The 27,029-nt window shown below is 47.6% G+C and overlaps 1 protein-coding gene across 1 annotated transcript in view; it reads left to right on the top strand.

The window, feature by feature from the left end:
• TRAPPC9 (trafficking protein particle complex 9) overlaps positions 1-27,029 on the top strand; it is a 544,705-nt gene that overhangs the window by 101,810 nt on the left and 415,866 nt on the right. The window contains 5 exon segments of the mRNA XM_038555604.1: positions 61-187; positions 9,316-9,461; positions 17,460-17,545; positions 20,827-20,953; positions 24,434-24,566. Of these exon segments, the coding sequence (XP_038411532.1) occupies positions 61-187; positions 9,316-9,461; positions 17,460-17,545; positions 20,827-20,953; positions 24,434-24,566 (619 nt within the window).

The following is a 27,029-nucleotide window of genomic DNA, read 5'->3' as shown; positions in this document are numbered from 1 at the left end:
AAACCCCAGAGCCCCCTAAGTTTTGTTAATTAACCTTCTTTTTAAAAATTTTCTCTTCAGAAAAGAAAGATGTGACTCAAAGCCTAGAGAACTACACATGCAAATGTCCTGGGACGATGGAGCTCCTCACTCTTCCGGGTGGCCCTACCCTGCCTCCAGTGCCCTTCACCAAACTTCCCATTGTCAGGTAAGGTGGGCCTGTGGTTGTTTTCTATTTATCTTTACAAGAATTTCCTTTTTTTTTTTTTTTTTTTTAAAGATATTATTTATTTATTTACAGTACAAGTGGGGGGAGGGTGAGGGAAGGGCAGAGTGAGAGAATCTCCAGCAGGCTCTGCTCTCGGTATGGAGCTTGACATGGGGCTTGATCTCACGACCCTGAGATTAGGACCTGAGCCGAAACCAAGAGTCGGGAACTTAATGGACTGAGCCACCAGGCGCCCCAAGAGATTCTGTTTTGGATTGGCTAGGTACTGGTTCATTATCTCATGAAATCTCCACAGCAGCGCTGGGAAGTGTAGCATTGTATAGATGAGAGACATTGTGTCATAGATGAGTGACATTGTGTCACTGCCATGGTCAAATGCCTGTCAGATGGCGGAGACAGATGCAAACCTTGGTGTGCCCTGTTCCAAAGCCCACACCATGACCTCTGCTGTGATGACCGGAGCCTGACCTTGCCTCTTCTACTTAAAAGCTTCCAGTGGTTTCCTGTAGATTTAGACCTTAGGCCCCTGCAGTACAGGAATGGGTGTAGCTCCTTGTGTGTAGTGTGGTGCCTTCTCGAAGGCTCTACCTGCTCCGGGAGTCATCCTTCCTCCTCCCACTGTAATCCATCAAGGGCATGCTCATGCATTCAGACTCATTACAGGCCCAATTTTTAGGAGGCTTTTCCTGATACTTTCTCCTGCTGTCCACCACCTGCCCTTGGTTAAGGGTCCTTGGATTCCCATAGCACCTGCTGCTTCCCTCTCTCATGGTATCTGCCACTGTGTCCAGTCCCACTTCACGGCTTGCAGGGTTTTAGAGAGTGAGGGCCTTTTGGCACATGCAAAGTGGATACTTAAAAGGGTTTATAAGCTAATCCTATGAAATGGTTTCAGAATTTCTGAAAGATTTGTTTGAAGACTGAAAAGAAGCAGTGGAAATTTGACATTTTGCTGTTCATAGAAGTGCTGTAACTGTAGGATACCACGTGATGAAGATGTGACCATGTCTGAAACACTCCTGGCTTGGCTGTTTTTCCCCATCTTTTGTTCAGCATTGCAATACAGCCAGGAGGGCCTACAGAGTCACATGAACAAGCCACTCAACCTCCCTGGGCATCAGTTTGCTTAAGAAGTTTTAAAACCCATGGCATTAGGTTATTAGGAAAAGAACATGTAGAAGTCTGTGGTACAGTACTTGATAAATGTGAATTTGCTTTCTCCTTGCATTTCCTTGGAGGCAGGGGTAGCACTGCCACATGAAATGGTTTTTTTGCCAGGGTGACAGTTACGTGCCCCTGAGAGGGAGGACAGAAAGGGTCCTTAGGTACAGAAGTCCTTAGCAGGCTACACTTAAATTTTAAGATGTCTTGGTGGGCACTTGTGGAATAGTTCATCAGGCACAGTTGACAAGCTGCCCCATCCCAAAGCCTAGCCCATGGTGGGAAAAGGTGCTCTTGCTATTACTTGGAATTTCTCAGAGGATCCAGTGTGGAGGCCCCTGAGGGAGTGTGTGGTGGTTTTGTTTTGTACTCTGCTTCCTTGTGGCTGATATAAACTCAGGAAATCAGGGTCCATGTTGGGCCTTTCTGTGTGAAAGACATCAAATAGAATGTGTTTGATTTGGAATTAAGGACATGGTATGTATTTTTTAAAATTAAAGACTAGAAAAGCCTTTCTTAATAATTTGTCATCTTCATCATGACCTGGATCATTCTTAAGTTTAGGCAGCCTTGCATAATAGTACATCCTGAACCTAACAGAACTTTCTAGGATTTTGCTGCTGCATCTGGATCCCCATGCTGTCAGGACCTCTGCCAATGGAGCTGGGTGGGTTGGTCCTGGCAGGTGGTTGGGGCTCAGGAGAAAGAGTCCTGTTCTCCACACAGAGACACCAGAATAGGGACAAGCTGGGTTGCAGAGGCAGCCTTGAATGGAAGTTAGAGATTTTGGCTTTATTTTTCACTAATGTATGACCTGGGTTCTGTGAGCCTTAGTTTTCTAATCTTTAAAATGACCTTAAAAATGATTCTTCATGAGGCTACTGGTTTAGTTTTAGCAGAGCTGATGCATATAAAAGTGTGGAGCACAGTGGCTGGTACATACTAGGTGCTCAGTAAATCTCAGTTTTTGAGTTGGAAACATTTTACACCTACATTTTCATCATCATCATCATCATCATCATCATCATCATTATTTAGAGAGAGAGGGAGAAAGAGCATGCGTGTGCAAGTGGGGTGGGGAGGGGCAGAGGGAGAGAAAGGATCCCAAGTAGATTCCATGCTCAGCTCGAAGCCCAATTTGCGGCTCAGTCCCACCCTGAGGTCATGACCTGAGCTGCAGTCAAGAGTCAGGGACTCAACTGAGTGGGCCACCAGGTGCCTCAGTACTCCTAAATTTTCAAACATTGCATTGACTGAAAAAAATTTGGTGATGCTAACATTTTGATCCCTTAGCTGTCTGCAAACAATACAACAGATTGTGTAGAAGCATAATAACCTGACATTTGGGCAAATTCTATTAAATCTACAGTGACCAGATTTTTGGCCATGTATCTCTTGCACTGTGAAGGTCCGTGTGGCCTCTATTGGAGAGCCACCTCTGAACACCTAGATGTGGTCCTGGACTATTTTTAAAAAATTGGTTTCATGTACTACCCACTATGTATAAACATGCTCTGAATGGTTCTTGGAATCTTTGAACTACAGAGATCAGCCCTGTTTGTCTCAGTGACTCACTTGTTTGTCACTCTTGCCTGATCTCATTAAAAACTAGAACTATAAACTGCATGTGATCAGATGTAGGAATCCTATGGATGGGTTCTTTATCCCATGGTAGCATTAGCACCACTGGCAAAGTGGAAGGAAATTCCTTTGGAAGATTTGGAAAGTCAATGTTGGTGATGCCTTCTGGGTATGACTGGAGCCCTTACTCCTATTGAGGACTTTCCTAGTTTTAGACAGTGAAGCCATCTCCTCAGCTTCCAGGAAGATATCTGCGTGCTCTGTAGGCATGGGAGCATGACCTGGGCTCACCCAGAAATAGTTTAAAGTAACATGATACAGGTTAACCAGAAGAGCAGCCCAAATACATCCCTGCTATAATTCTGTCCTAAAATTCAATTAATCAAATATTTATTGAGTGCCTGAGATGTGCTTGGTCCAATGGTGAACTGTGGGGCTTCAGTCTTGATCAAAAAGGAGCCAAACTCACACCAAGTGGTCAAGCAAGAGGCTGCCAAGCCCATATCCCGTTCCTGCTGCTCAGAATGAGCACATAGGAAGTCCCCTTAAAACTAGAAGCCGTCTTATTCCTTCTAGAACTTTCCATAAACTGATAATGTACACAAAAGCAAGTAACAATCATGTGGACTATTCACACACAGCAAGTTGAGAATTATTAAAGAAGAAATGATAATAAAGCTTAGATGCTATTTACAGTGAACCAGTAAGAATTTAACCTGGGGTGGGGCGGAGGGGGGTTAGCTGGTTTCAGTGAGCTAATGTTGAACTCCTTCAGTCTGGCAAAGAGCTCTAGAGTTAACGAGGGTATTTTAATTGATAAGGACCAAACCCTTCAGTCAGAATGAGCTTTGAGTAGCTTTTGAGTGGCTGTGGCGCTTTTAAAACTTAAACTTGGGGATCCCTGGGTGGCGCAGCGGTTTGGCGCCTGCCTTTGGCCCAGGGCGCGATCCTGGAGACCCGGGATCGAATCCCACGTCGGGCTCCCGGTGCATGGAGCCTGCTTCTCCCTCTGCCTGTGTCTCTGCCTCTCTCTCTCTCTGTATGACTATCATAAATAAATAAAAAATATATATATATAAAAAAAAAACTTAAACTTTTTTGTTTTTGGTTAAAGATTTTATTTTAATTTTAAAGATTCACTTATTTATTTTTAGAGAGAGAACATGTGTGCACGAGCAGGGGGAGGGGCAGAGGGAGAGAGAGAGAGAGAGAGAGAGAGAGAGAGAGAATCCTCAAGCAGACTCCTTTCTGAGCATGGGACTGAATGCGGGGCTGCATTCCACAACCCTATATCATGACCGGAGCCGAAACCCAAAAGCTGGATACTCAACTGATTTTATTTTTAAGTAATCTTTACACCCATTGTGGGGCTCAAACTCACAACTCTGAGACCAGGAATTGCATGCTCCACTAACTGAGCCAGTGAGACATCCCTAAAACTTAAACTTTTAAGTTAATTGTATTATTTGAGGAAGGAGTATAGGTATTTAGTTAAAAAAAGGGCTTAGAAGGCCATGATGGTCAGGGCAGTTTTCTTGGTTAATAAGACAGGACAGTCACCTCCCAGATCCCAGTCCAGGTTGTCCAGTATCTTCCCTCATACTCGTGTGATTGCTGCCATAACCTCCCAGACAGACCTCACACGAGAGCTTTGCAGGGACTATGAGAACTGTGTAGTCCACTTAGGAGTGAGAGCGGGGTGCTCACGTGTTACTGAGCTGGTTGTGTGTGTGCCCTTTCCAGCCGTGTCAGTTGTGCTCGGCCAAGTGTAGGGCACATGTGGCCATTTTAATCACTGCCCATCTGTGCTGGTTCTTAGACATGTTTCTGCTGTGAAGAAGGTAGATGGATTCAAAACCAAGTGAGAAAAGTTGAGCTGCTTTCCCCAGCACTCCTGTCACCAGGGTGTCTCAGATCAGGATCCCAGTGAGTGCTCTGCAGGGCCCTGCATGGTCCCCGTCAGCCAGAGCGAGATGAGCGCAGCCAGGCTTTGACATGGTGGCAGTTTCCAAGTGGAATCTCTACATATAAGCCCTGTTTTGGATACTTTATTCCTGGAATTCTGCTTTCCTGGTATTGGATTCACAGACTAAATGTGGTGTTACTAGTTCTGCAGGGATTCATGCTAAGTGAACTATGTGTCCTTTAGGTCAAGTGTCTTGAGTGATTTTTTTCCCCTATACGATGCATTTTATAAAAAAGACATTAGATGCTAAGTTTTGAGTTATGGGTGAACACTGGCCGCTTGTTAGGTTACTTCTCTGGGCTGACCATGCCCTTAGAATTCCTTTGCATGTTTCGTAAGTCTTTTATATGATCTGGAATTTCTGGATGAGTCCTATAGAATCACAGATGACATCTCATTTTTAGGTGTGACTGTGGCGTGTAGTAGAAACCAATTTGTGTTGCTAGAAAACAGAATCATTTTACACATGAATAAAACTCTAAGGCTCAAATAGATTGTGCCTGGTCCAAGGCTCAGTAGCCTGCTCTCAGCAGGCTTGGGACCCAAGTTTAGTTTCTTTACTCCAGTCCAGATTTGGAGTCTTTGCACCAGTGCCTTTGCTGACTGTCTGTAAATAGGTGTTGCTTTAAGCAGGGGAAGAGAAAGGCTTTTGCAGCCTGCTCTGTGTGAGGCACTATTATAGATGCTTTACATTTATTAGCTTGCTTCGTCCTCAAAATGGCCTGCTACAGTTGGGTGTATCATTTCAGATACTCCTTCTTTGCTTGAGTTTGGAATCAATAGAAATAAAGACTTGTTTCAGATATACGGAAGATCCAGTGAACAGCATGGCTCAGGTCTGTCCAGTGTCTAGCAGCGCTGGGTGACTGTATGCTTCTTTCAGAGGGCCAGACCCCTTTTAGCTGCATGGACGGCATAGCAGGGTGTGCCCCTTGCGGGCAGGTGGGCCCCCACAGAAGGGGCTGAGCATTGCACACCCTGGTTCTCCTTTCAAATTGGCCCCCTCCCTTAGGAGGAGTGAGGGAGGGGCACGGTGAGGTCAGGACTGTCCCTCTGCAGATGTCCCTTCCCATGGAAGCATGGAACTAGGGAAAGGAGATGTCCTCTTCCCCTGCAGCATTATCAGGTAGCTGTTATTTTTCCCGTTTTATAGGTGGAAGTATTGAGGTGCAGGAGATGAAGTAGTCTGTGCTAGTTGTATAGGGGGTAGGTCCTTCAGACTGTAGTCAGGGTCTGTGTATTTTTTTAAAAAGATTTATTTATTTATTCGTGATAGACATAATGAGAGAGGCGGAGACACAGGAGGAGGGAGAAGCAGGCTCCATGCCGGGAGCCCGATGTGGGACTCCATCCCGGGCCTCCAGGATTGCGCCCTGGGCCAAAGGCAGGTGCTAAACCACTGAGCCACCCAGGGATCCCTCATGGTCTGTGTATTACCCAAATTTGCTTTTCAGGGGCACACTGGTAATTGCCTGCAGGGGAGCACCTCTGGGCACAGTGTGTGTTAGCCAGCTTTACGGTTTGCTCATCTTAGATCCAGGGCAGTGTGCAGGTGTTTTTTGAATGCTTGCAAATGGCTAGGGTTGCAACTATTAGTAATGAGCTGCTTAGGCTTGAGTTTATAACTTTAAATGATTTGGAAGCTGAGTTAGAAATTCAGAAACTTTTGTAGGTGTCTGGGTGGCTCAGTCAACTGAGTGTCTGTCTCTTGATTTTAGCCTTGGTCATAATCTCAGGCTTGTGAGATCCAGCCCCATGTCAGGCTCCGTACTCAGCAGGGAGTCTGTTTGGGATTTCTCTCTCTCTCTCTCTCTGCCCCTCCTCCTGCTTGAGTGTTCTTTCTCTCTCTCTCTCTCTCAAGTAAATGAATAAATCTTAAAAAAAAAAAAAAATTCCAAGGGAGCCTGGGTGGCTCCGTCCACTGAATGTCTGCCTTCAGCTCAGGTCATGATCCTGGGGTCCTGGGATTGAGCCCAGTGTCAGGCTCCCTGCCTAGTGGGGAGTCTGCTTCTCCCTCTCTCCCTACCCAACTCGTGCTCTCTCTCTCTCTCTCTAATAAATAAAATCTTAAAAAAATAAAAATAAAAAATAATCGACTTTTGGGAGTTTATTCATTGAATATTTACTGAAGTGATTATTAAATTATTGCACCAGGCACTGGATGCCCAGGTGCCCCTGTCCTGGAGAGCTCACAGCTAAGTTGAAATGGAGAAGAAATTGTAAGTGATTCTGATCCTGTATGAATAAAATGTAGTGGAGGGGTGCATGCAAAGGCAAGGGAGTTGGAGCAGGTGTACAAGATACAGTCCTTGGCTTTGAGGACTTTGGTTTGTAAGCACTGTTTGCGTTCATTGTGGGAAATGGATGAAAGTTGTGTGTAGCCGTGACGGTTCAAGGAGGGGATGTGGGGTGTTGTGAGTGGCTGCTGAGTGCCGTAGGGACGTGTGTGCATAGGGACAGGATTGCACTACGTATTGGAGATTCTTTTCACCTGAGAAAGCAGTGATTTTATGAACTCTATAAGGGAGTCTTTGTACGTCAATATAGGCTAGCCTGTGGTGTGGAAGGAATACTAACCCAGAAATATGAGAAAGATTAACACTTAAAACAAGGGTTTATGTCTCACTCACATGAAGTTTGATGCAAGTCAGGCAGTTTTCCAGAGCAGTGATCTAGAGGCTGTGTCCGTCTCTGCCCCACCTTACCAATATCTGGCCTCCAGGATCGTTTGTGGTGGAGGGGAGAGGGCTGGAGGCTGGTGCTGCTTCAGAGTGCTTTGTCTCGTGCCAGGGTAACATCCTGTTGTGTGTATGAATCTTAAAGATTCTGAGCATTGCTCACCATCGGGGAGATGCACAAGGAAACCACAGTGAGCTACCTGCTTGCACCTGTTACAGTGGCTGTCATCAGGGAGATGAAAGGAGGTGGGGAAGGGGACCTGGTGCACTGCTGGTGGGAGTGCAGATCAGTCCGGCCACCATGGAGTTTCCTCAGGACATTAACAGTAGACCTACCCTATGACCCACTAATCCTAACTCTTGAGTATGTATCCAAAGGGAATGAAAACAGGGTCTTGAGGAGATGTCTACACCCCCATGTTTATCACAGCATCATGCAAGATGGCCAAGACGTGGAAAGAACCCAAATGCCCATCATCAGATGAATGGATAAACATGCATAGAAAAGGGGCACCTGGCTGTTGGTGGAGCATGTGACTCTTGATCTCAGGGTTGTGAGTTCAAGCCCCACCTTGGGTGTAGCAGTTACTTAAAAAAAAAAAAAAAAAAAAAAGAAAAGAAAAGGAAAAAAAAATCTTTTAAAAAAGTGAAAAAAAGCATCCTAAAGGGGCTGATAGGAAAATAAAATGAAGAACAAACAAAGGGCTCAGTCCCAGCGGGACATGCATGACTCCCTCCCAACCCACTGGCCTTACCTTCCCGTGAGGAGGCTATACACACAGAGGGCAAGAGTGCTGGCAGGGTCACCACTGGGCTACTTGGTGTCCCCACCTCGGGACATTCCAGATCCTAACCCTATTTGCCTAGGTGATCATGGGAGGGGGTCACAGATGCTGTGGTTTAAGAGTGTACTGTCTCCTGCTGTCACCAGCTTCCAGCCATGCAATTTGGACAATTTATTGTCCCTCTGTGTCAGTTTCCTGATTGATGATGTGAGGCGATAGTAACAGAAGCCAAGCTAGGAAGGAGGTTGGGATGTTTCATTGAAATGATACATGTGAGGTAGTGAGCAGGGGCCTGGGCGTGCTCAGGTTGTACAGATTGGTAGATCCCAAATAAAGGGGAGCTGGCCAATCTGAGCATGAGTGGTGATGGGTGCACCCCTACAGCTAGGAGAGCAGTTTAAGGGACAGGCTGTGCTGGTGGGGAGTCAGCCTTTCTCTTCAGTGAAGCAGACGGTGCTGTTAAACTCTGTACGGGGACCTGTCAGCCCTTACAGTCAGGTGCTGCCGTCCTGTGCCTGAGGGCGAGCCCACCCTGAGGGATGCAGGCAGTGACAGAAGAGAACCTGCCTTGCTGAGTGGTAGGTACTGAAGCCTCGACTTGAACCCTCATGATAGTTTGTGAGGGAGGACCCTGTGTGCATTCTGGAGATGAGGAACCTGAGCGTAGGAAAAGGCAGGGCGCGCTCGTCCACAGTGCAGGCCAGATCTCGGCCCCCTCCTTGTGGCCGCCGCAGCTGGTGGGGGGGAGCAGCTGCTGCCCGGGGTGGGCCTGAGTGACCACGTGCAGTGATTTGCTGCTTTGTCCTGCTGAACGGGAGTGCTTTTCCCTTTGCTGTGGGATTTACTGTTTTTCTGACACATGGTATTTCGTAGTATTTATGCTGAAACCACGCTAACAAGGCAGTTGAAGTATTTTTGTTCCATTTGAAACAATAGGCGAGTGAAGCTGTTGAACCTTCCTGCCAGCCTCCGGCCACAGAAGATGAAAAGCTTGCTGGGTCAGAACGTGTCGACCAAGAGCCCCTTCATCTACTCACCAATTATTGCACACAACCGTGGAGAAGAGCGCAACAAGAAAATAGGTAGGCCCGTTCATCCTGGCTTCGCCTGGCCACCAGTGGCTGGTCTAGGTTCCCCTTTGTTCACGCGTGTGAACAAAGGCTCCATCTCATTTTATCCAGTTTGTTGCCATTGTCACAACTTTGACCCTATATCTGATTTTTCTTTAAATCGATGTCATCGAAGGTGAGTTCTGCGGAAGTTCTAGAAACCAGAAGACCTCTGTTACCTAGACTGAAGCAGACAAGAAGACAGTGGTCATTGGAGCCCAGCATGGCTTCGGGATCATCCGGGATGAGACTTGACTGGGGCATAGGGACAGTGCATTGTGTTCTCTGTTGTGCACTGGCAGCCCTGGCTTTGTGTGCATGTGAGCTGGAGATCCGGTGGTTCAGCAGGGCCACGTGCAGCTATGTTTTGGGGTTGAGCAGGAGCCAGCACTCATTCTTGAGAATCTGTAACATACTTTTCTGTGTGCCGAGCTCCCCGCTGGGTCCCAGCCCTGCCTGCTGCCTTCCTCCCTCTCAGTAGACCCAGGGCTTGTGTGCTACCCTCTCTGTCCCTCCTGAGGCCTGGCCCAGAAGCAGGCCTCGTTCTTTGCCAGCTCCTCCTTCCTTGGGTCCCTGACATTTTGAGATAATGCGCTGATCATTGCCAGACACGAGCCTATGTGTCGTAGCATTGAAGTGAAAGGGAAAGGCCTGTCCCTGGTGGGTACTTGCCGATTCTCTCTTAGGAGTTTCAATACGAGATCCGAGGAGCTTTTGTCTCTGCTTTTGAAATGCAGTGCTTTCTCCTCCTTCTGTTTTATTTTTGCTTGTAATCTCTGCAGCCTGAATGCAGCAGAAAGGCGGCCTGACTTCACAAGGCCTTTCTTCCCAGGGTATAGGTGTCCTTCCACACTTGCAGTACCACCCACCCCACAACTTGGACCGTGGCCCTCCGTGACCTGGCCTGCCGTGCAGCACTCTGCCTGCCTCTCTGTTCTCCTCCTGCCTCTCTTACCGACCCCTGCTCCCCAGACCCAGGTGCCTGGCTCCTTGCTGGTCTTCGAACATAGCAGTGTTGGTGCAGTCCCAGGGCTTGGTGCTGCCTCTGCTGTCTGCCCGGGCTCACTCCCCACATCTCCAGAGGGGTCTTCTCTGATCCCTGCACTCACAGGGCTGTCCCTTCCAGGACTCTGTGCCTTTGAGACCGAGTTCTCTTCCATGTTCATCCATTTCTCTTTCCCTTCCCTCTGTTTACTCACTGCTGTACCAACAGCTGCTAGAATAGTGTTGTACAGAAGGAATGGGGTAGATATTATGACCCCCATTTTACAGAAAGGGATACTGAGATTCAGGGAATTCAAACAAAATTTTTAATTACTATTTTTAGATTATTTATTTATTTATTGAAATAGAGAGCAAGCAAGTGAGTGCACATGCAAGCACAAGCAGAAGGAACAGCAGTCAGAGGGAGAGGGAGAAGCATACTCCCCAAGAAGCAGGGAGCCTGACTCAGGACTTGATCCCAGGATTCTGGGATCATGACTTGAGCCGAAGGCAGATGCTTAACTGACTGAACCACCCAGGTACCCTGAGATTCAGGGAGTTCAAATGACTTGCTGAAGAACTCAGAGCATGCCTTGGCTCATGATGAATTTCGTGCTTGCTGGCTGGCATCATGGGGTTCAAGGTCAGAGGGACAGTGTGAGCCTTATGCACATCACGTGGTCTCAGTGAAAAGTTCTTACATTAACACCAGCACTGGAATTCCTTAGCATCTGGAAGGATCTCATAATAAGCCTTATTCACAATTAGTAAGTTACCTGAATACCTTAAAAATACAGTGTTTCCTAAGAGAGGAGTTTGTTCCAAAGACAGAGGGCATAACGGGTAGGAGTACTACGCAGACTCTGTGCTCTCCTGGAATGGCAAACATTTCTTTATTCGAGGATGTCATAGTTCAGCTCATTTAGTTTCCCTAGTGTTTTTGGAGGAAGTATGGTTTTCTCCAGTGCACAGAGTGAAACATAACACGTGGTTCCTGCCCTCCACAGGTTTTCCGGGTCAGTGTAGGCTGGCAGGCAGGGCAGAAACAGGAGAAGTGGCATGTGAGATGAGATGCAGGGCAGGTTTCCTAACAGTGTAGAACTGTCACCAGCAGGGCCTGCTGGCTTACCTGCTGAGCTTGGACGAACAGTAAGCACTGGACCAGCTGGGAGCGGGGGCGCCTCCAACCTGGGAAGGCACCCTGGGGGCTCGCTTGATGGTGATATTGTCTCTTGAGCACGATGTGGCTTTTGGGGGCTCTGGTTCTTCATTATGTAAAACAAGAAAATAAAGGAAGAAATATGGAATAATGTCCTTGAAAAATACCACCAGATTGTAAATTCTGAGATGTTTCTGAAATTAGGAGCCCCGAGTATGTAGCATACTACACTATAGTCTGTGTGTGTGTGCGTGCACATGCGCATGTGCATGTGTCTCCATTGGTTCAGCCATCAGTAAACCCCCATTGAGTTTCTCCCGTGTCCCGGGCAAGTGGCAGCCCTGGCCCTGTGGTTCTAATGGTGACAAGGCAGTCATGGTCACTGCCCTCATGAAGTGTTGGTAGAGTTGGAGGGAAGTATTAAGTAGTAATTTCAAGCAGTAGTAAGTATAAGGAAGTGGACCAATACATAAAATAATGACTAGTTTTAATTAGTGCCATTAAATAAAGATTGGCTGAAGTGGAGAAAAATATCCTCTTACGTGGTATGGAATCCTCGCCTTTCCTTGGCTTTAAATATATCTTACGTATTTAAAATGAGATTTTGAGTTTTCTCTGACAGTGTTGGAATGGTTTCCTTTTGCGTCTGGGAGATGATTTTGCTCGTTTGCTCTTGCATCCGTCACGTAGGCACGGATTCCTACTGCTGTGTGTCAGGCGTTGTAAGGGGTACGAAAGCCAGTCCACACAGATGTTGACCAGCAGCCGGTACTGCTGCTCGGTCCCCTGCCCACTGTTCTCACTGTGCTGCTTGGGCTAAAAGCCTGAAAATGACATTTCCCCTGACTCCCTGCCAGCCAGATGCTATGGGGTGAAGGTTCAGGAAGGCAGGGACCCCCGGTGGTGGCCGCGGTGCCAGGCACTATGGCTCCTCCTGCGTTGGTGATGGCAGCCGTCGAAGCCTCGGCTGGGGGGGCCGTGGCAGCAGCTCCACGTCCGTGGTCCACCAGTGGCCAGCATCTGATAAGGGGCCAGTTAACGGCCAGTGAGTGTTCATTAACGTGAATGAGCGACCAGCTGGCCGCAAGTGTCCCCTGGTTGTTAGGGGAGGAGGCCCGACTAAGTAGGCGTTTGTGGTGAAAGTTTGTCTTTCACATTCTGGTTTCAGTCTGTTGATTTTGAGATGGCTCGACCTCACCACCCCCAGCCTGGGCCTGTGTGGGTGCAGCTCTAACCGCCCCCCCTGCCAATCCCACTAAAGCCAGTCCTGCCTCTTTATGTATTTATTTTTTCCTCTCCAAGTTTCAATTGTTGAGGCTTCACTTATGAAAGTAACACCCTGCATGTGCTGCAGAGGGCTTAAACAAACCTTACCCAGGGATTTGCATAACTACACAACGCTGCAGGCATTATATCCTCATTTGACAAATGAGAAAATTAAGACTGAGCGTATGTAAATGACCTGCCCTAGGTAGGACAGCTAGTGATTGCACAGCTCAGTCTCCAGCCGTGGTTTACAAGTCAAAGCTCAGGGATTTCTTTCTTTATAATATGGCTCCTCATCCCCATGAGAAGCACCTGCTCATCCGGGCTGAGGTAAAATTCAGTGGATGATGCAAGATTTTTTTCCTAAAATATAATAGAAGCCTCGGCCAAAATGCATGTTATTTGTTGAATACCCACGGGTAGGAAAATGTAATTTATATTCTGTGGCTTCTAATATGTTTTCTGCAGCATTCTCATCAGTGAAGACCTGCCTAGAGGTTTGAAGAATCACACATCTTTAACCTAGAATTCCAATATCTATAAATGAATCTTTGTGTATAATTGGAGGAGTTATCATCACAGCAGGGGACATAGAGTGTTTGAGAAGGAGAAGCCCCTGGGGGCAGTTTTTGAGACCGTCTGCACTCTAATTTGGAATAATTTACCCATCTTCTGTCTCCCTGTTGCTAGCGTTGCCACTGCCGCCGTTCAGTCTGTGCAGAGGTGATTGTGGCTCACATCCTGAGCTTGAGTACGGGGGTGGGGGGGGTGAAGGGTTTTCTGTGATTTGTGCTAGGACTTTGTGGCATGGCCAGGCTCAGTGCCACCCCGGAGGCCGTGTGGTGGCCTGCACAGGCCCTGGCTGTCAAATGGCCGTGGGCCATAGCTTGGCCCTGAAGCCTCCCGCTCGTCATCTCGGACAAGATTGTGCTTGCTCATGTACAGTGAGAGAAGAGACGCCAGTGCACGGGGTTCTTCTGAGGGTCGGGAGAGGTAATGGTCCTAAAGGAGCTGGCAGCTGTGGAGAGAAGGTTCTGGATAGCAGTTGTGTGCACTGTCCTAGGTGCTGGGGCTGCAGCGAGAAATCAGGGGCGCTTCCCGCCAGCCAGGTCCCTCCAGGTTGGACAAAGAGTGTGGTGTGGCTCAGAGTGGGGAGGGCCTGATGCTGGGCAGGTGTTGAATAGCCACCCAGTGCTGTAGCCTCTATGGTTTCTAGGATAGAATCTCAAGGAAGGGCGTCCACCATGGGATCTGACTGCTGAGGCCTGGAGTGGAGATGGTCTTCTTTCAGACAGAAGTAATCATGTCATCAGTGATGCAATCAGTGATTTATCTTAGACTTATTTTTTTAAAAGATATTATTTATTTATTCATGAGAGACAGAGAGAGGCAGAGACACAGGCAGAGGGAGACGCAGGCGCCCCACAGGGAGCCTGATGTGGGACTCGATCCCAGGACCCTGGGATCATGCCCTGAGCCAGAGGCAGACACTCAACTACTGAGCCACCCAGGCGTCCCTGGTAGAGTAGGACCATGCAAGTATAAATGGTTCCTTTCAGAACCCCAGGAAAATGACATTTTAAATGATGATTTTTTTTTTTTTTTTTACCATGACAGAGAAAACAAATGGTTCCTTAGCTGCCAGGCAGAGCAACCTGTTAAAATAGGTGATGTTTTCTTTTTACTGCCTTCATTCTCCTTACTTCCGTCCTGCCATGAAGGAAGGAAGGACCGAAAGAAAGCAAAAAGAAGAAAGACCGAACTAGGAGGTAGTGCTAGTTGTAGGGCTTGGTCTTGCGTTATGGTTAGGTGCGGGAGTGGTTTGGAGTGATTGGGTTCGGGATTCTGAAGGACTTAAGTAATCCTCCTTCTTCCTTCCTTCCTCCTTCCTTCCTTTCTTTCTTTTTTTTCTTTCTTTTCACTTTTCTTTTCTTTTCTTTTCTTTTCTTTTCTTTTCTTTTCTTTTCTTTCTTTTCTTCTTCTTTCCTTTTCAAAAAGATTTGATTTATTTATTTGAGAGAGAGAGAGAGAGAGAGCATACACAAGCGGGGAGGCCGGCAAGCAGAGGGAGAGGCAGACTCCCTGTTGAGCAAGGAGCCTGATGTGGGACTGATTCCAGGACCCTGAGCCGAAGGCAGGTGCTGAACTGGCTGAGCCACCCAGGTGCCCAACATGTGATGTTTTCTTTGTTGGTGTGAGGGCCTGGGTGCTACTGCTGGAGCCAGCATGGGCTCAAAGAGGCTATGAAGAGCCAGGTGGAGGCACAGTGTGCTCTAGAGAGTGGCTTCTATGAGCCTGCCCTCGGGAGTTCTCCTGCCTGAGGGCCCGGGAGGCCCGGTAAGGAGGGGTAGAAGGGATGAGGCGGGAGGTCTGGGGCCCTGGAGCCAGCAGTAACAGAGCAGCACAGGGCGGAGAGCTCAGGCCTTGGAGCCTGGCAGCCTTGCGTCTGGCTCTCAGTCACCACGTTAATGAAGGCAGTTCAGCCTGCAGGGCCTGCTCCTTGTTTGTGAAGGAGGATGTCCTTGCTCTGCTGTCCACTTCCCTGCATTGACATCAGGCTTAAATGAGTATGTGGTTGTGCAAGCAATTTTACAATTAACTGACCTGCTGGGCTGTTTCTTTACTTTATGCAGTTTGAGGGTGCCAGCTGTGGACCACGTGTCACAGGTGTGGCGTAGCCGGCCTCTGTACAGGGTTTGGTGCTAAGTGTTTGCAGTGGTGTCTTTATGAAAGCTGAAGAATTCTAGCCAGTTCCACTGATTACTACTTTCTTTTTTTTTTTTTTTTTAAAGATTTTATTTATTTATTCATGAGTGACACACAGGCAGAGACATAGGCAGAGGGATAACCAGGCTCCCTGCAGGGTGCCCGATGTGGGACTAGATCCCAGGACCCTGGGATCATACCCTGAGCCCAAGGCAGATGCTCAACCACTGAGCTACCCAGGCGCCCTGATTACTACTCTGTATCGACTCCGGAAAACCCTTTTAACACCAGTGTCTGTTCTAGATATGTCTTTGAGTTTACAGTCCTGAGCTTAAGTCCCCGTGGCCCTACTTACTAGCTGTGTGATTCCCAGGCACATTTAAAGAAAATCTAATTAATTATTTAATTAATTAATTTGAGAGAGAAAGAGAGAGAGAGAGAGAGAGAATGAGCAGGAGGGAGAAGCAGCAGTGGACTCCCCACTGAGCAGGGAGCCCGATGTGGGGCCTCTATCCAGGACCCTGGGGTCATGACCTGAGCCGAAGGCAGATAGATGGTCAACTGAATGAGCCGCCAAGGCGCCCCTCCCAGGCACATTTATTTAACTTGTCTGGACCTCGAGTGTCCACCCTGTAGCAATGCGGATGATAATACTGGTCTCATAGATGGTGATGAAGAGTAATGAGATAAACTGCTTGATGGTGCCTCATGCTGGATACATGCCTAACACATGTTAATTATTTTTGAAGTTCCTGTGGTTTGCCTAATGGGGTGTCTTAAAGGAAGTAGAGGGCAGTCGAAGGTGGAGGTGGGCACTGCTTTAGTTTTCTGTTGCTTTTAACAAGTTACTGCAAGCTTACTGGCTTAAAACAACACTGGTTTATTTTCTCACTGTCTCTGTGGGTCAGGAGTCTGGCACATGTTAGCTTGGCTCGCTGCTCAGGGCCTCACAGGTGTCAGCGGGGACCGTGTCCTCATCTGGAGGGTTGACTAGGGTAGGATCTGGGTCAGGTTCCCCTAGGTTGTTCTTTGTTCACTTCCTGTGGTTGTACACCCGAGACCCCTGCTCTCTTGCTGCCTGTCAGCCAGGACCGTCCCAGCCCACTGAGGCCCTCTCTGATCCTTGCCACTATGGCCTCCTCCATATACCCACTCATGCTTTGAATCTCTTCACTCAGGAAGCGTGTGGTCCCTCTGAAGGGCTCACTTGGTTAGATCAGCCACTCCCAGGACAGTCTCCCACTGATGAACTGGAAGCCAAGTGATTTGGGACGTTTATGCAAAATCCCTTCACATAATCTAATCTCCATATTCACACTCGGGGAGAGGGTTACACTGGGCGTGTACACCGGGGCTGGGGGTCTTGAAGGTCATCTCAGAATTCTACCTTCCATAGCTGCAGGTGACTGCAGCTGACCTGGGAGTGACCCAGGAGAGGAAGCCACCATCTTCTCTCATGTTCTTGGGGAGGGGACAGGGGAGTCACTCTGTATGCCACTTAAAATTGACTGCATACCATCTTCCTAAGTAGCAGCCTCTGGATCAGTGAAGGCTGTGTGACTCACGGGTCCACACCAGGAGCAGTGCTGTCGAGGTTGATTTCAGTTTTGCAAGGTTGCATTTGGCACACTAGCACACTGGCATGAATTCAGCCGGCTAAAGATGGCAAGAGCATCCAAGGGGCAGTGATGACTTGCTTTGTTTTAGAGGAGGCTACAGTTACACCAGCTTTGAATTTTCATCTAAAGATGACCAAAATGCCCACTGTTTCATTGGAAAAATAAATTGCCAGAGGTGTAATCTGAAACTGTGTGAAATATGCAGAAACACCAACTAACACAGAGATTCTTTTCTAGATTTCCAGTGGGTTCAAGGAGACGTGTGTGAAGTGCAGCTGATGGTATACAACCCAATGCCATTTGAACTCCGAGTTGAAAACATGGTATGTATCACCCCGAAACTAAGCTTTTTATTTAACATTTGAGGTACATATCCTGTGATATCTGTCTGTTTTTATATTTGTTTTGCCAAAGAGTATAAGGGTTTTGTGAAGGAAGATCACGTCCTGTCACTCCTGTGTCTTTACTGCTTGGTGCTCAGTGTTCGAACCAGGGAACAGACGCTTCTGATCTGAACACACAGCAAGTTTACCTGGTGGGATGTGAGATTTGAAATAATCATGTTGAAATTTACATGAGATTAGTACAGGTTACAGGTATATGTTATGTCGGCTGCTCAGTATCAGCCTTACTTTATTGCTACATGATGATACGATGATCAAGGCCTGAGGGAAGTGCAAGCTCTGTAGAGTAGGGGAATAAATTATTGCACCACCAGTGTGAGGTTCCTCTTGGGCGTGAAATCTAGTGTTCTGTTTTTGTCTTTTGTGTAAGGCATTAAAGGCTCGCTTTTTAGTGGGGCCCACTGGGGCTGCTCACCTAATTCCATAGTCCGTGGCAGGAGATGTGTACTGGCTCTCCACACGAATTCTAACGTTTCCGGACCTGAACCACTCACCTGCCTTGAGGGTCCCATTTCTCAAGTCTTCTCTGTCCTTATTATTATGTAGTGTTTCTGGGTGCTGTGGGTTACTACCTAGCACCGTGTGTTGTTACGTGGCGCTGCTGAGTGCTATATGTTGTTACCTAATACCACGTATTAGTATATAGTATTGATTTGTGACTTTTTCAGAAACTTGCAAAGGATGATTTTGAGATAGTTCATGTTTTCCTTTAGAGTTTTGTGACTCATGTTCAAGGTAAGGGGTGGGCTTTTTGTGAAGGTATCTTGCTGAGTGCTCATGCCCTGTGTCAGGCCATGAGTAAAGCACTTGGAGGACCTGGTCCCTGCTGTGGTCAGTGCTGTGGGTACATTGGGTGCTCCAGGGCCCACAGAGAGAGTTGCAAAGGCTTCCCCAGGAGAGACAGGGCTCAACTGAGAATACAAGGATGAGTAGGAGTTCACCAGGCAGACTGGTGGTTCTTAAAGGTGATGATTAATTAGGCTCTCAGCATGAAGCATAGGTTCCCAAAATTCAGTAGAGCTCTGAGAAGCTCAGCTGAATGTCAAGTCTATAGTCACTCAGAGAGCAAGCCAGTGGGGAGGAGTGTTGTCCTCCTCCTGTTGTGCAAGAAACTGCCAGCTTTAGGGCTCGGCTCTCGGGTCAGGCCTTCTAATGACTTTCTGTCTCTTGGCCTGAACAGGGAATAATTGTTTAAAGGATTTTCCCCAAAATGCCTTGAGTATCAGATACTTGCTGCTCTTTCTAACACCTTTTTTCTCTTAAAAAGTAGCTTTTAGGAGTGCCTGGGTGGCTCAGTTGGTTAAGACTCAACTCTTGATTTCGGCTCATGTCATGATCTCAGAGTTGTGAGATAGAACCCTGTGTTGGACTCCAATGTGCAGCCTGCTTAGAACTCTCCCTGTCCCCCTGCCTCCCCCTCTCCCAGTGCGTGTTGCTCGCTCTCTCTCTTTCAAAAAAGTAGCTTTCATTTTTATCTGGTTTATAAGTAGCCTGTGCTTTTAAATAAAAAGTTAGGAAGAATAAAGAATAAAAAAAAAATTGCCACTAGAAGGTAGCCCACAAATCATGGTCAGAATTTGAAAAATGAAATTATGAAATATTTCAAGCATGGGAAATGTTAACAGGGAATAATAAACACTCTGAGAATCCACCATCCACATTTAGCGACTGTTGACGGCTGGTCACATTTGCTTCGGCTATTTTAAGAAGAGATAACATGCCAGTACGTTTTGCCTGGAGACAGTCGCCATCTCCTTGCTTCTGTGCTTGCACTCTTGCCCACCACCCCATCCTCCATGTAGATCATTTCATGCTTTTGCTCGAAATGTGGGCTCAGGTATGCTCACTATTGCTAGAGCGCCTGCTTCTGGGTGCTTTCTGTAGACCGAGTGAGGAAAAGCGTGCATGTGTGTACACGTAGACACGTACTTACATATATATCCACACACGCACACACACCTGTGCCCGTACACACATGTGCTGCCACAGCTCTAGCCCACTTCTGCAGGGTCCTCTGTTGCCTTCGCCTTGTTCACACCTGTGTCCTTTCCGCCAGTGTGAGAACTGAGGTCCCAGCACATGATGCTGGCTTGCTTACTCAGTCGAGGGCCTCTCCTTAGTGCGTGTCCCTGCTCTGACATGGTGGCAGGCTGCTGGGGGCGGGGGAGGAGGCACTCTTACATCATCAGCTTTGTTCCCAGGCAGTAGACGTTTTTGATCTCTTAGTGAATGGTGTTTTTGTATTTTATTTTCTAATATTTTTTATTGTCAGATGATAGAAATACCTTTGCTTTTTTTTAAATTTTTATTTATTTATGATAGTCACACACAGAGAGAGAGAGAGAGAGAGATTGAGAGGCAGAGACACAGTCAGAGGGAGAAGCAGGCTCCATGCACCGGGAGCCCGACGTGGGACTCGATCCCGGGTCTCCAGGATCGCGCCCTGGGCCAAAGGCAGGCGCCAAACCGCTGCGCCACCCAAGGATCCCCCCCTTTGCTTTCTTAATGCTGACTTTTTAACTTTGCTAAATGCTCTTGCCAGTTCAAGTTCCATTATAGATTCCAATAGGGCTTTTTATGTTTACAGTTTTGTTTTTTGTGAGTAACTGTCTACATGCGTTTCATTCCTTTTCTCTTGCCTATTGTATTGGGTAGGACTTCTGTTACTGTGTGAAGTGCTGAGCGCTTACACCCCTGCAGTGTTTACAGTCATGCGGCAGCTCCTAGAAGCCAGGGAACCTGTCTTGCTCCCTGTCAAGCATAGCCTGACACGTTGTGAAATGAATTAATAATTCATAGATGCATTGAGGGATGATAATTGAAGATATATTTCCACTTCATTTTTTAAGATTATTATTTACCTTTTTTATTTTTTCTTTACATTTACATTCCAATTTGGTAAAGCAGCAAAAAGCAAATGTGTAAAATACAGCAGGCAGGACTAACAGCAAGATGGAGTCATTGTTCAGACACCCTCAGGGCTCTCTGTTTCAAGGTTGGTTGTGGTAGGCACACCTCTGGTGTCTCCACAGCTCTCTGTGGCCCCTCAGAAAGGCCGTGCATCACCGTCCTCACCCTGGCAGTCCTGGAGCTTGCCTGTGAGCGGGTGCACTCTGCCCCAGGGACCAGCAAAGCAAAGGGGGGGGGGGGGATTGTGGAGGGTGGGCTGTGCTTGCTCACACTGCTCTTGCTTGCTCTAGGGGCTCCTCACCAGTGGAGTGGAGTTCGAGTCTCTCCCTGCGGCGCTCTCTCTTCCTGCTGAATCTGGTCTTTACCCAGTGACGCTCGTTGGGGTCCCACAGACGACTGGAACCATTACTGTGAATGGTAAGGAGATGCGGTTTCTGATTTCCATTCGTGCAAGACTACTGACCCCCTGTCCTGCCCCCTGAGGCCTGTCACCGGTCACCCAGTGTTGGTCTTAAACGATTCAAGGATGATGGCGAGATTGCATTTCTTGGAGCCATGGCATGGAAGGGAATGGCTTTGAGTGCACGGGACTCACAGCGTTCCCTTTAGTGGAGGGGTTGTTCTGTGCCAGGCCTCCTCTCCTCCATTGTCACCATCCCCGACCTGCTGAACTCTTCTAGGGGCACTGCAGAGGTACCAGCAGGCTCCCTGCTGTAGTCGACCCTCTGACTCCCTGGCTTCCTCTCTTCCCCTGGTCACACCTCTTCAGAGGTCCATGTGTATGTGCAGAATCCGCTGGCCCCCTCTCTGTTGGGTGTCTGACCCTTTGTGTCCTTGGTTTGTCCTTATCGCTCCACTAAAACTGCTTTCTCCAAGTCCCTAGCTAACCCAGTTTGTTTGCCTTTGCTGCTTAGCCACCTTGGGCACTGCTGCGCACCTGCCCTTGTGGGCGCTGCCCTCTGGTTTCTGTGAGACACCCCCCTACTCCCCTGTGTGTGCAGCAGTCTGCAGATGCTGCCTCTATATGCGCCTCCCCTGGCCAGGCCAGGCTCAGTCCTTCCCCCTTCTTCCTCCCCATTCCCTCTTCTCTCCCTCCCCTCCCCCGCAGTGGGCTATCTCTAGGCAATCTCAGCCTCTCAGTGACTTTTCTGGCTTCAAGGCTCATCTATATGCTGCTGATTCCCAGGGCCACACTCCACCCAGACCCCTTCCTGAACCTGCAGAATCAGTGGCTAACCACCAGCCCCTTGGCTGCCTCGTGGGCACTACACTGCACCAAGAGGGCCTCCCCACCAGCTGCCCGTGTCCCGTGGGCCCAATCTCCATGAGGGCGTCACCATCCTGCCCAAAGCAGGGCTTCATAGGGCATGCTCACCTCCGGCTGTCTCTCATCAGCCCTATGCCTGCTCCTCCCATCTGCCTCCAAGGGCACTCAGAGCCTGCATAATGGGACCCTCTAAGGGTTTGTCACAAAAGCAACAGGGCTCCTCTTTCTGCATCGTCTTGGTGGCTGGTGAGTCCATTCTCCATATTGCTGACAAGTGGCCTTTTTGCAGCACACATCTGGCCATGTTATCTCTTAACTGGAGGTCTTGGTACCTGTCCACGCATGGCCCATCAAGCCTAGATCCCTTAGAGGCAGCTTTGGAGCTCTCCCGGTGTGATCTGGCCCTGCGACGTCTAGTGTCCCTCCTCTCCTCTTGAGTCACACGTCCCTCTCATAGGCTCCTTGCAGTTCTGGAAACCTGCCCAGCTTTCTGAGCTTTGCCTTTGCTTTTCCTTCTATTGGTGTGCTTCCAGACTTGGCTGGTTCCTGTGCTTCTCTTAGCTCAGACTTCCTTTCCTCTTGGAGACTGTCCTCAGCTTCTCTGGGTTGGGTCAGGTATCCTGCTTGGTGCTCCTGTGATGATCTGTGCGTGTGTCCCTCCAGGCCACTGGTTGTGGTTGCTCACCAGCCTTGTCTGTCTTGTCACTCCCTGGTGTGTGGTAGGTCTTCAGTAGATACTTGGTGGCTGAAAGAAGAGACAATTCTGGGAAAAGGGTGAAGTCTGGTGGGTGAGGTGGGCATCATGCTGGTTAGGACACATTGCAGCAGGCACTGAGAGGTACCAAGCACATGACTGGTGGGAACATGGGGAGAGGTGATCCAGAAGGGGAGAGTGGGTCGAGAAGGACTTTCTCCTACTAAGTGACCCTGACTTTTGAAGGCCACCTAGAAATTATCCAAATGAATGGAGTGTGGAGCAGGGGGGGTTCCAGGCACACAGAACAAGTGGTCCAGAGCTCTGTGGAGTGTTGGGGAACTGGGGGCAGCTCTGAGGAATTGATCCAAGGCAGAGGGATGGTGGCAAGGCTGGCAATGTGGACAGAGGGCAGATGCAGAGGGCTATGGGGTGCTGGCTTTTTCTCCCAGGGGCTGCATTTCATTAGAGGAGAGATACAGTCAGAGGGTAGTGCAGGGGGACTCCCAGGAACTGTGAAGAGTACAGGCTGCAGATGGGCAAGACCACGGGCAAGGAGGCCAATTAGAAAGCTGTTCGCATAATCCAGGGATGAAATGACCAAGGTAGAGCCGCAGCTCCTGCAGGAGTGGAATAAAGGAGATAGGTGAGGAAGGAAATAATTAGTACTGACAGGCTGACCTAACCAATAACCCACACCTGGATGAAGAGTGGGAGCCTTAGTAACAGAGCTCTGAGATGGTACAGACCAGTCCTGCTCATTTTTGGCACACCTTCTCTACGAAGTGGAAAGGGCTGACCGTGTATTACCAGAAATATCAGTGGACATAACCGAGGGTTTGTCATCAGGTTTTGAATTTCTTTACATTCCTCCTCGGCGATAGGTAAGAAAAGGAAGATGACCGATTTTAATTAAGAAATGGAAAACAAAGATTGCTTAGGCAAAACCACATTATGTCAGGTTTTCTGGAAAGAAAAATAGGAGGGGGCATATTGCCAGATGTGGGCTTCAGTGGAGGAACATGTTTGCAAGTTAAATTAAGTCTTTTAAGAAACATATTTCAAAAGGAAGGAAGCGTGGGTGCTGTGAATTGGTGATTTTAGGTTGGGAGAGCAGTTTATCACTGGCAGAAGGTGAAGGAGCCACTGATGGGCCATCAGGACCTGTGTTGCCTCCCAGCTAACCACTTTCTTCTCCGATTCCTATAACTATTTCATGTGTGTGCACATTAGCCCTCACCCTGAGCATGTAGCCATGGGTGTTGTTTCATTTTGTTATACAGTGAGTATTGTTTATAATAATTATCTCTTGAAATTTCAAAAGCCATTTTAAAGCTTTGCTTAAATAATTTCAAGTGCTCATAGAACCAATGAAGGATTTTTGATTTTTTTGTTGGCATAGAAAATTCGCTAATCTTAGATCACAGTGCATGTACACGTTCAGCGGATTTGCTGGATCACCAAGCAATTATAATAACAATAATTGGCTCTTGAACTTTTATCTCTCCCCAGAAGATTTTGAATGATTTTTCAGGTACTTATTCTGTCTCATTATGTCCTGCAAAGGAAAACTAGCTATCACTCTCCTAGAGACGGGCAGATTTGAAAAGCAAATTGTCAAAGCTCTGGGACCCTACTGTTAAGTTGTGTAGAGATTTATAGTTGATGAAGACTCACCTTTCACTCCTCCCCAGACAGCCCCATTAGGTAGAAATGTGGGGACTGTCACCCTCTGTATGCACACCCAGGCTTGGGGCTGAGCCATGGGTGGGACCCATGGGTGACAGCCGATGGCAGGTCTGGGGCAGGGGTGCTGTGCTGCTCCCTGCTGGCGGCTGCCTCCAGATGGCGGGGGCGGGGGGGGGGGGGGCGGGGGGACGGGCTGAGGGTTGGAGGCCTTTCCAGAGGCTGTGAAACTCTTCGTTTTGCATCCTAGGTTACCATACCACAGTCTTTGGAGTCTTCAGTGACTGCTTGCTGGATAATCTCCCAGGGGTGAAGACAAGTGGCTCCACCGTGGAAGTCATCCCTGCCTTGCCCAGACTGCAGATCAGCACTTCCCTGCCCAGGTAGGGTGCAGGCGGCTGTCTTCCCACCAGAAGGGCACCTCAGAGCAGTTTTTAGCATACATTTATAATGGCACCACGTTAATCCGTGATTCTTAGAACCCAAATCTGGGCGAAGTGTTTCTTCAGGATAACCAATAGGCAACGTGCTTTGCTGAAAGTGGAGTGGAACAGAGTTGAAGTGTTTCTCACCATGAACAGAACAAAATGTGAGATTAGCCTTTGGAATCCTATTTTTTGTGAAAAACCGTTAACTCTTAGCTTTTGAAAAGTAGATTTTTTAAAAAAACAGCATTATAGGAAAGCATGAAGAAGAAAGGGAAATACATCTGAGGACTCCCAGAAATGATTATTAATGCTTTGTGTTTTTTCTTTCCAGTGTTAATTCACCTTCTTTTCTTAAATATGTATTTGCATATTGAGATTATATATACATATATATATATATATATATAGTGTCCCAGGTTACTTTTTGCATAGTCATATAACATAAGCTAAGAAATTTCTATCTCAATTGCTTCAAAAAGTATATTGTAAAGATACTCAGTTTGGATGATAGAAATGTTTTAAGACAGGGTAGGTAGCAGTGATAGTTGCATTACCTCATAAATTTACCAAAAAATATTGAATCATATACTTAAAAAAAGTGAATTTCATGGTATGTAAACAGCACCTCAATTTAAAAAATGAATTTTGGTGGCTTTAGTAATGGAGTACATGATTTCAGATGACTTTTCCTTAAGTGAGTGTTGCTTCTAATTAATATAAATATCACTGCGACTGAGTTATTAAATTGGCTCCCACACATTTATTGATACATGATTTAGGCTTTGTCTGTAGGACTAGTGATTAATCAGAGATGCCCTCGACAGCAGGTCTTGCCTGTTGTAGGAGTTTATGTCCAGAGGGGAGATAGACTCACTATAGTGAAGCTTGCTAAGTGTTGCTGAAAACAGGAAGTGGAAGCGGGGAGGCCACTTTCCCATTCATGTTCAGGAAGGTTTCACAGATGTGTTGTTTAAATTCGTCCTTACAAGATTCACAAAAGTCGGTCAGATGATGAAGCAAGGAAAAATATGCCCAGACAAGGGGACGTGTCTGACTGTCATCTCGCTCAGGACTCCGCCCCTTTCCAGCTCCAACTCTGTCACGTGGGATGCTGTACGTGGTGGGGATGGTTGGCACCTATGTCGGCCAGGTCTTGTGGCTGCACTGCAGCTCTGCCTTCTTTTCCTATGGTCCCGGGGGGCTGATACCCTCTTTGAGACACAACGTAGTTAGTCTTGTTGTGTTTTAGTTTTTCTGCATAACTCCTCTGCAATTTCAGGTTGACTACAAACAGCTTTTGCTTAGGAAGGATTCCATCTTAAAATATTAGTCATTTATAGTGAGGATAGGAGTCACTCTTCCTTCCTTGACAGAGAAAGTTTATTTCTTGATGCATGAACAAGTTTAAAGGTATAAAATGTAAAGGAATGCATTCACCTTGATTCATTATGCTGTTATTTTCTGAAAATGTGGTTTGGATATAAAAGCTCAGAGCTGGGAACGGGAGGCCCCCAAGGAGGCGCATGGCTGGCTCGATAAGCCTGATTTGTTTAACCATCGTCTCTTCTCTTGGATGCCAGAGGTGTGAGACCAGCACTGTCTGGAACATTCTTTTCTGTCTTTTGGACCAGTGTGGGGATATGGAGCTTTCTTGTGGCACATAGAACAGAACTTGGGTCTGACCTCAGTCCTTTGTTCTGTGGCCAGAAGCAGACCTAGAAAGAGCTGGCAGGCAGGGAGCTTGCTGGGTCTTTGCTGGGTGGGGTGGCCCAGAGTCTTTGTCCATTTTTGGTTCAGTTAAGTATATGGTGTAGACTCATGGTGCTTTCTTTGGGGATCCTTCAGGTTCAAGGAGGAAGAGAATTGGGAGCCAGGTGGACCCTTCCACCCCATGTTGACCCTTCCTCCAGTGACAACCCCCTTTTTCTTGTGGCTGAACATCTCCAGAACATGGTATATGCTTTTGAACCCAAGGGCTGTGGTAGTGGAGCCTCAGGGAAGAGGCAGCACGCTTTGGGTCTGCACACTGGGCTGCACTCCCATGTGGCATGGGCCCTACCTGACTACACAGATGCCATAAGACCCCAGGGCACCACCCAGCTGCCCTGTGTCCCATTAGGCACTTGCAGATGTTGCTTGTCACTTTTACCTGTGACATGGAGTCTGTCGTGCATACTTCCCATTGTTCTTCTCCTCCAGTTCCCAGGGTATCAGTCGGGATGGTTCATTTAAGTTTTCTTCTTAAATCTCTGGGTTTCACAAGTCAGTTCTGAGCATGAGATTTACAATTCTTTTTAGAGATTAATAGTTCAGGGATCATTTGAATTAACTCATTGCTTCATTTTAGGCCCCACCATAATCCAGTAGTTAGGATTTTTATACACTTCACACACACGAGGCTAAAGCTGAGTGGGAGCA

The sequence above is a fragment of the Canis lupus genome, chromosome 13 (genome assembly GCF_011100685.1).
Source record: "Canis lupus familiaris isolate Mischka breed German Shepherd chromosome 13, alternate assembly UU_Cfam_GSD_1.0, whole genome shotgun sequence".
Taxonomy (NCBI): Eukaryota; Metazoa; Chordata; class Mammalia; order Carnivora; family Canidae; genus Canis; species Canis lupus.
Note: the sequence above shows the minus strand (reverse complement) of the source record. Positions and strands in the feature narration are given on the sequence as shown.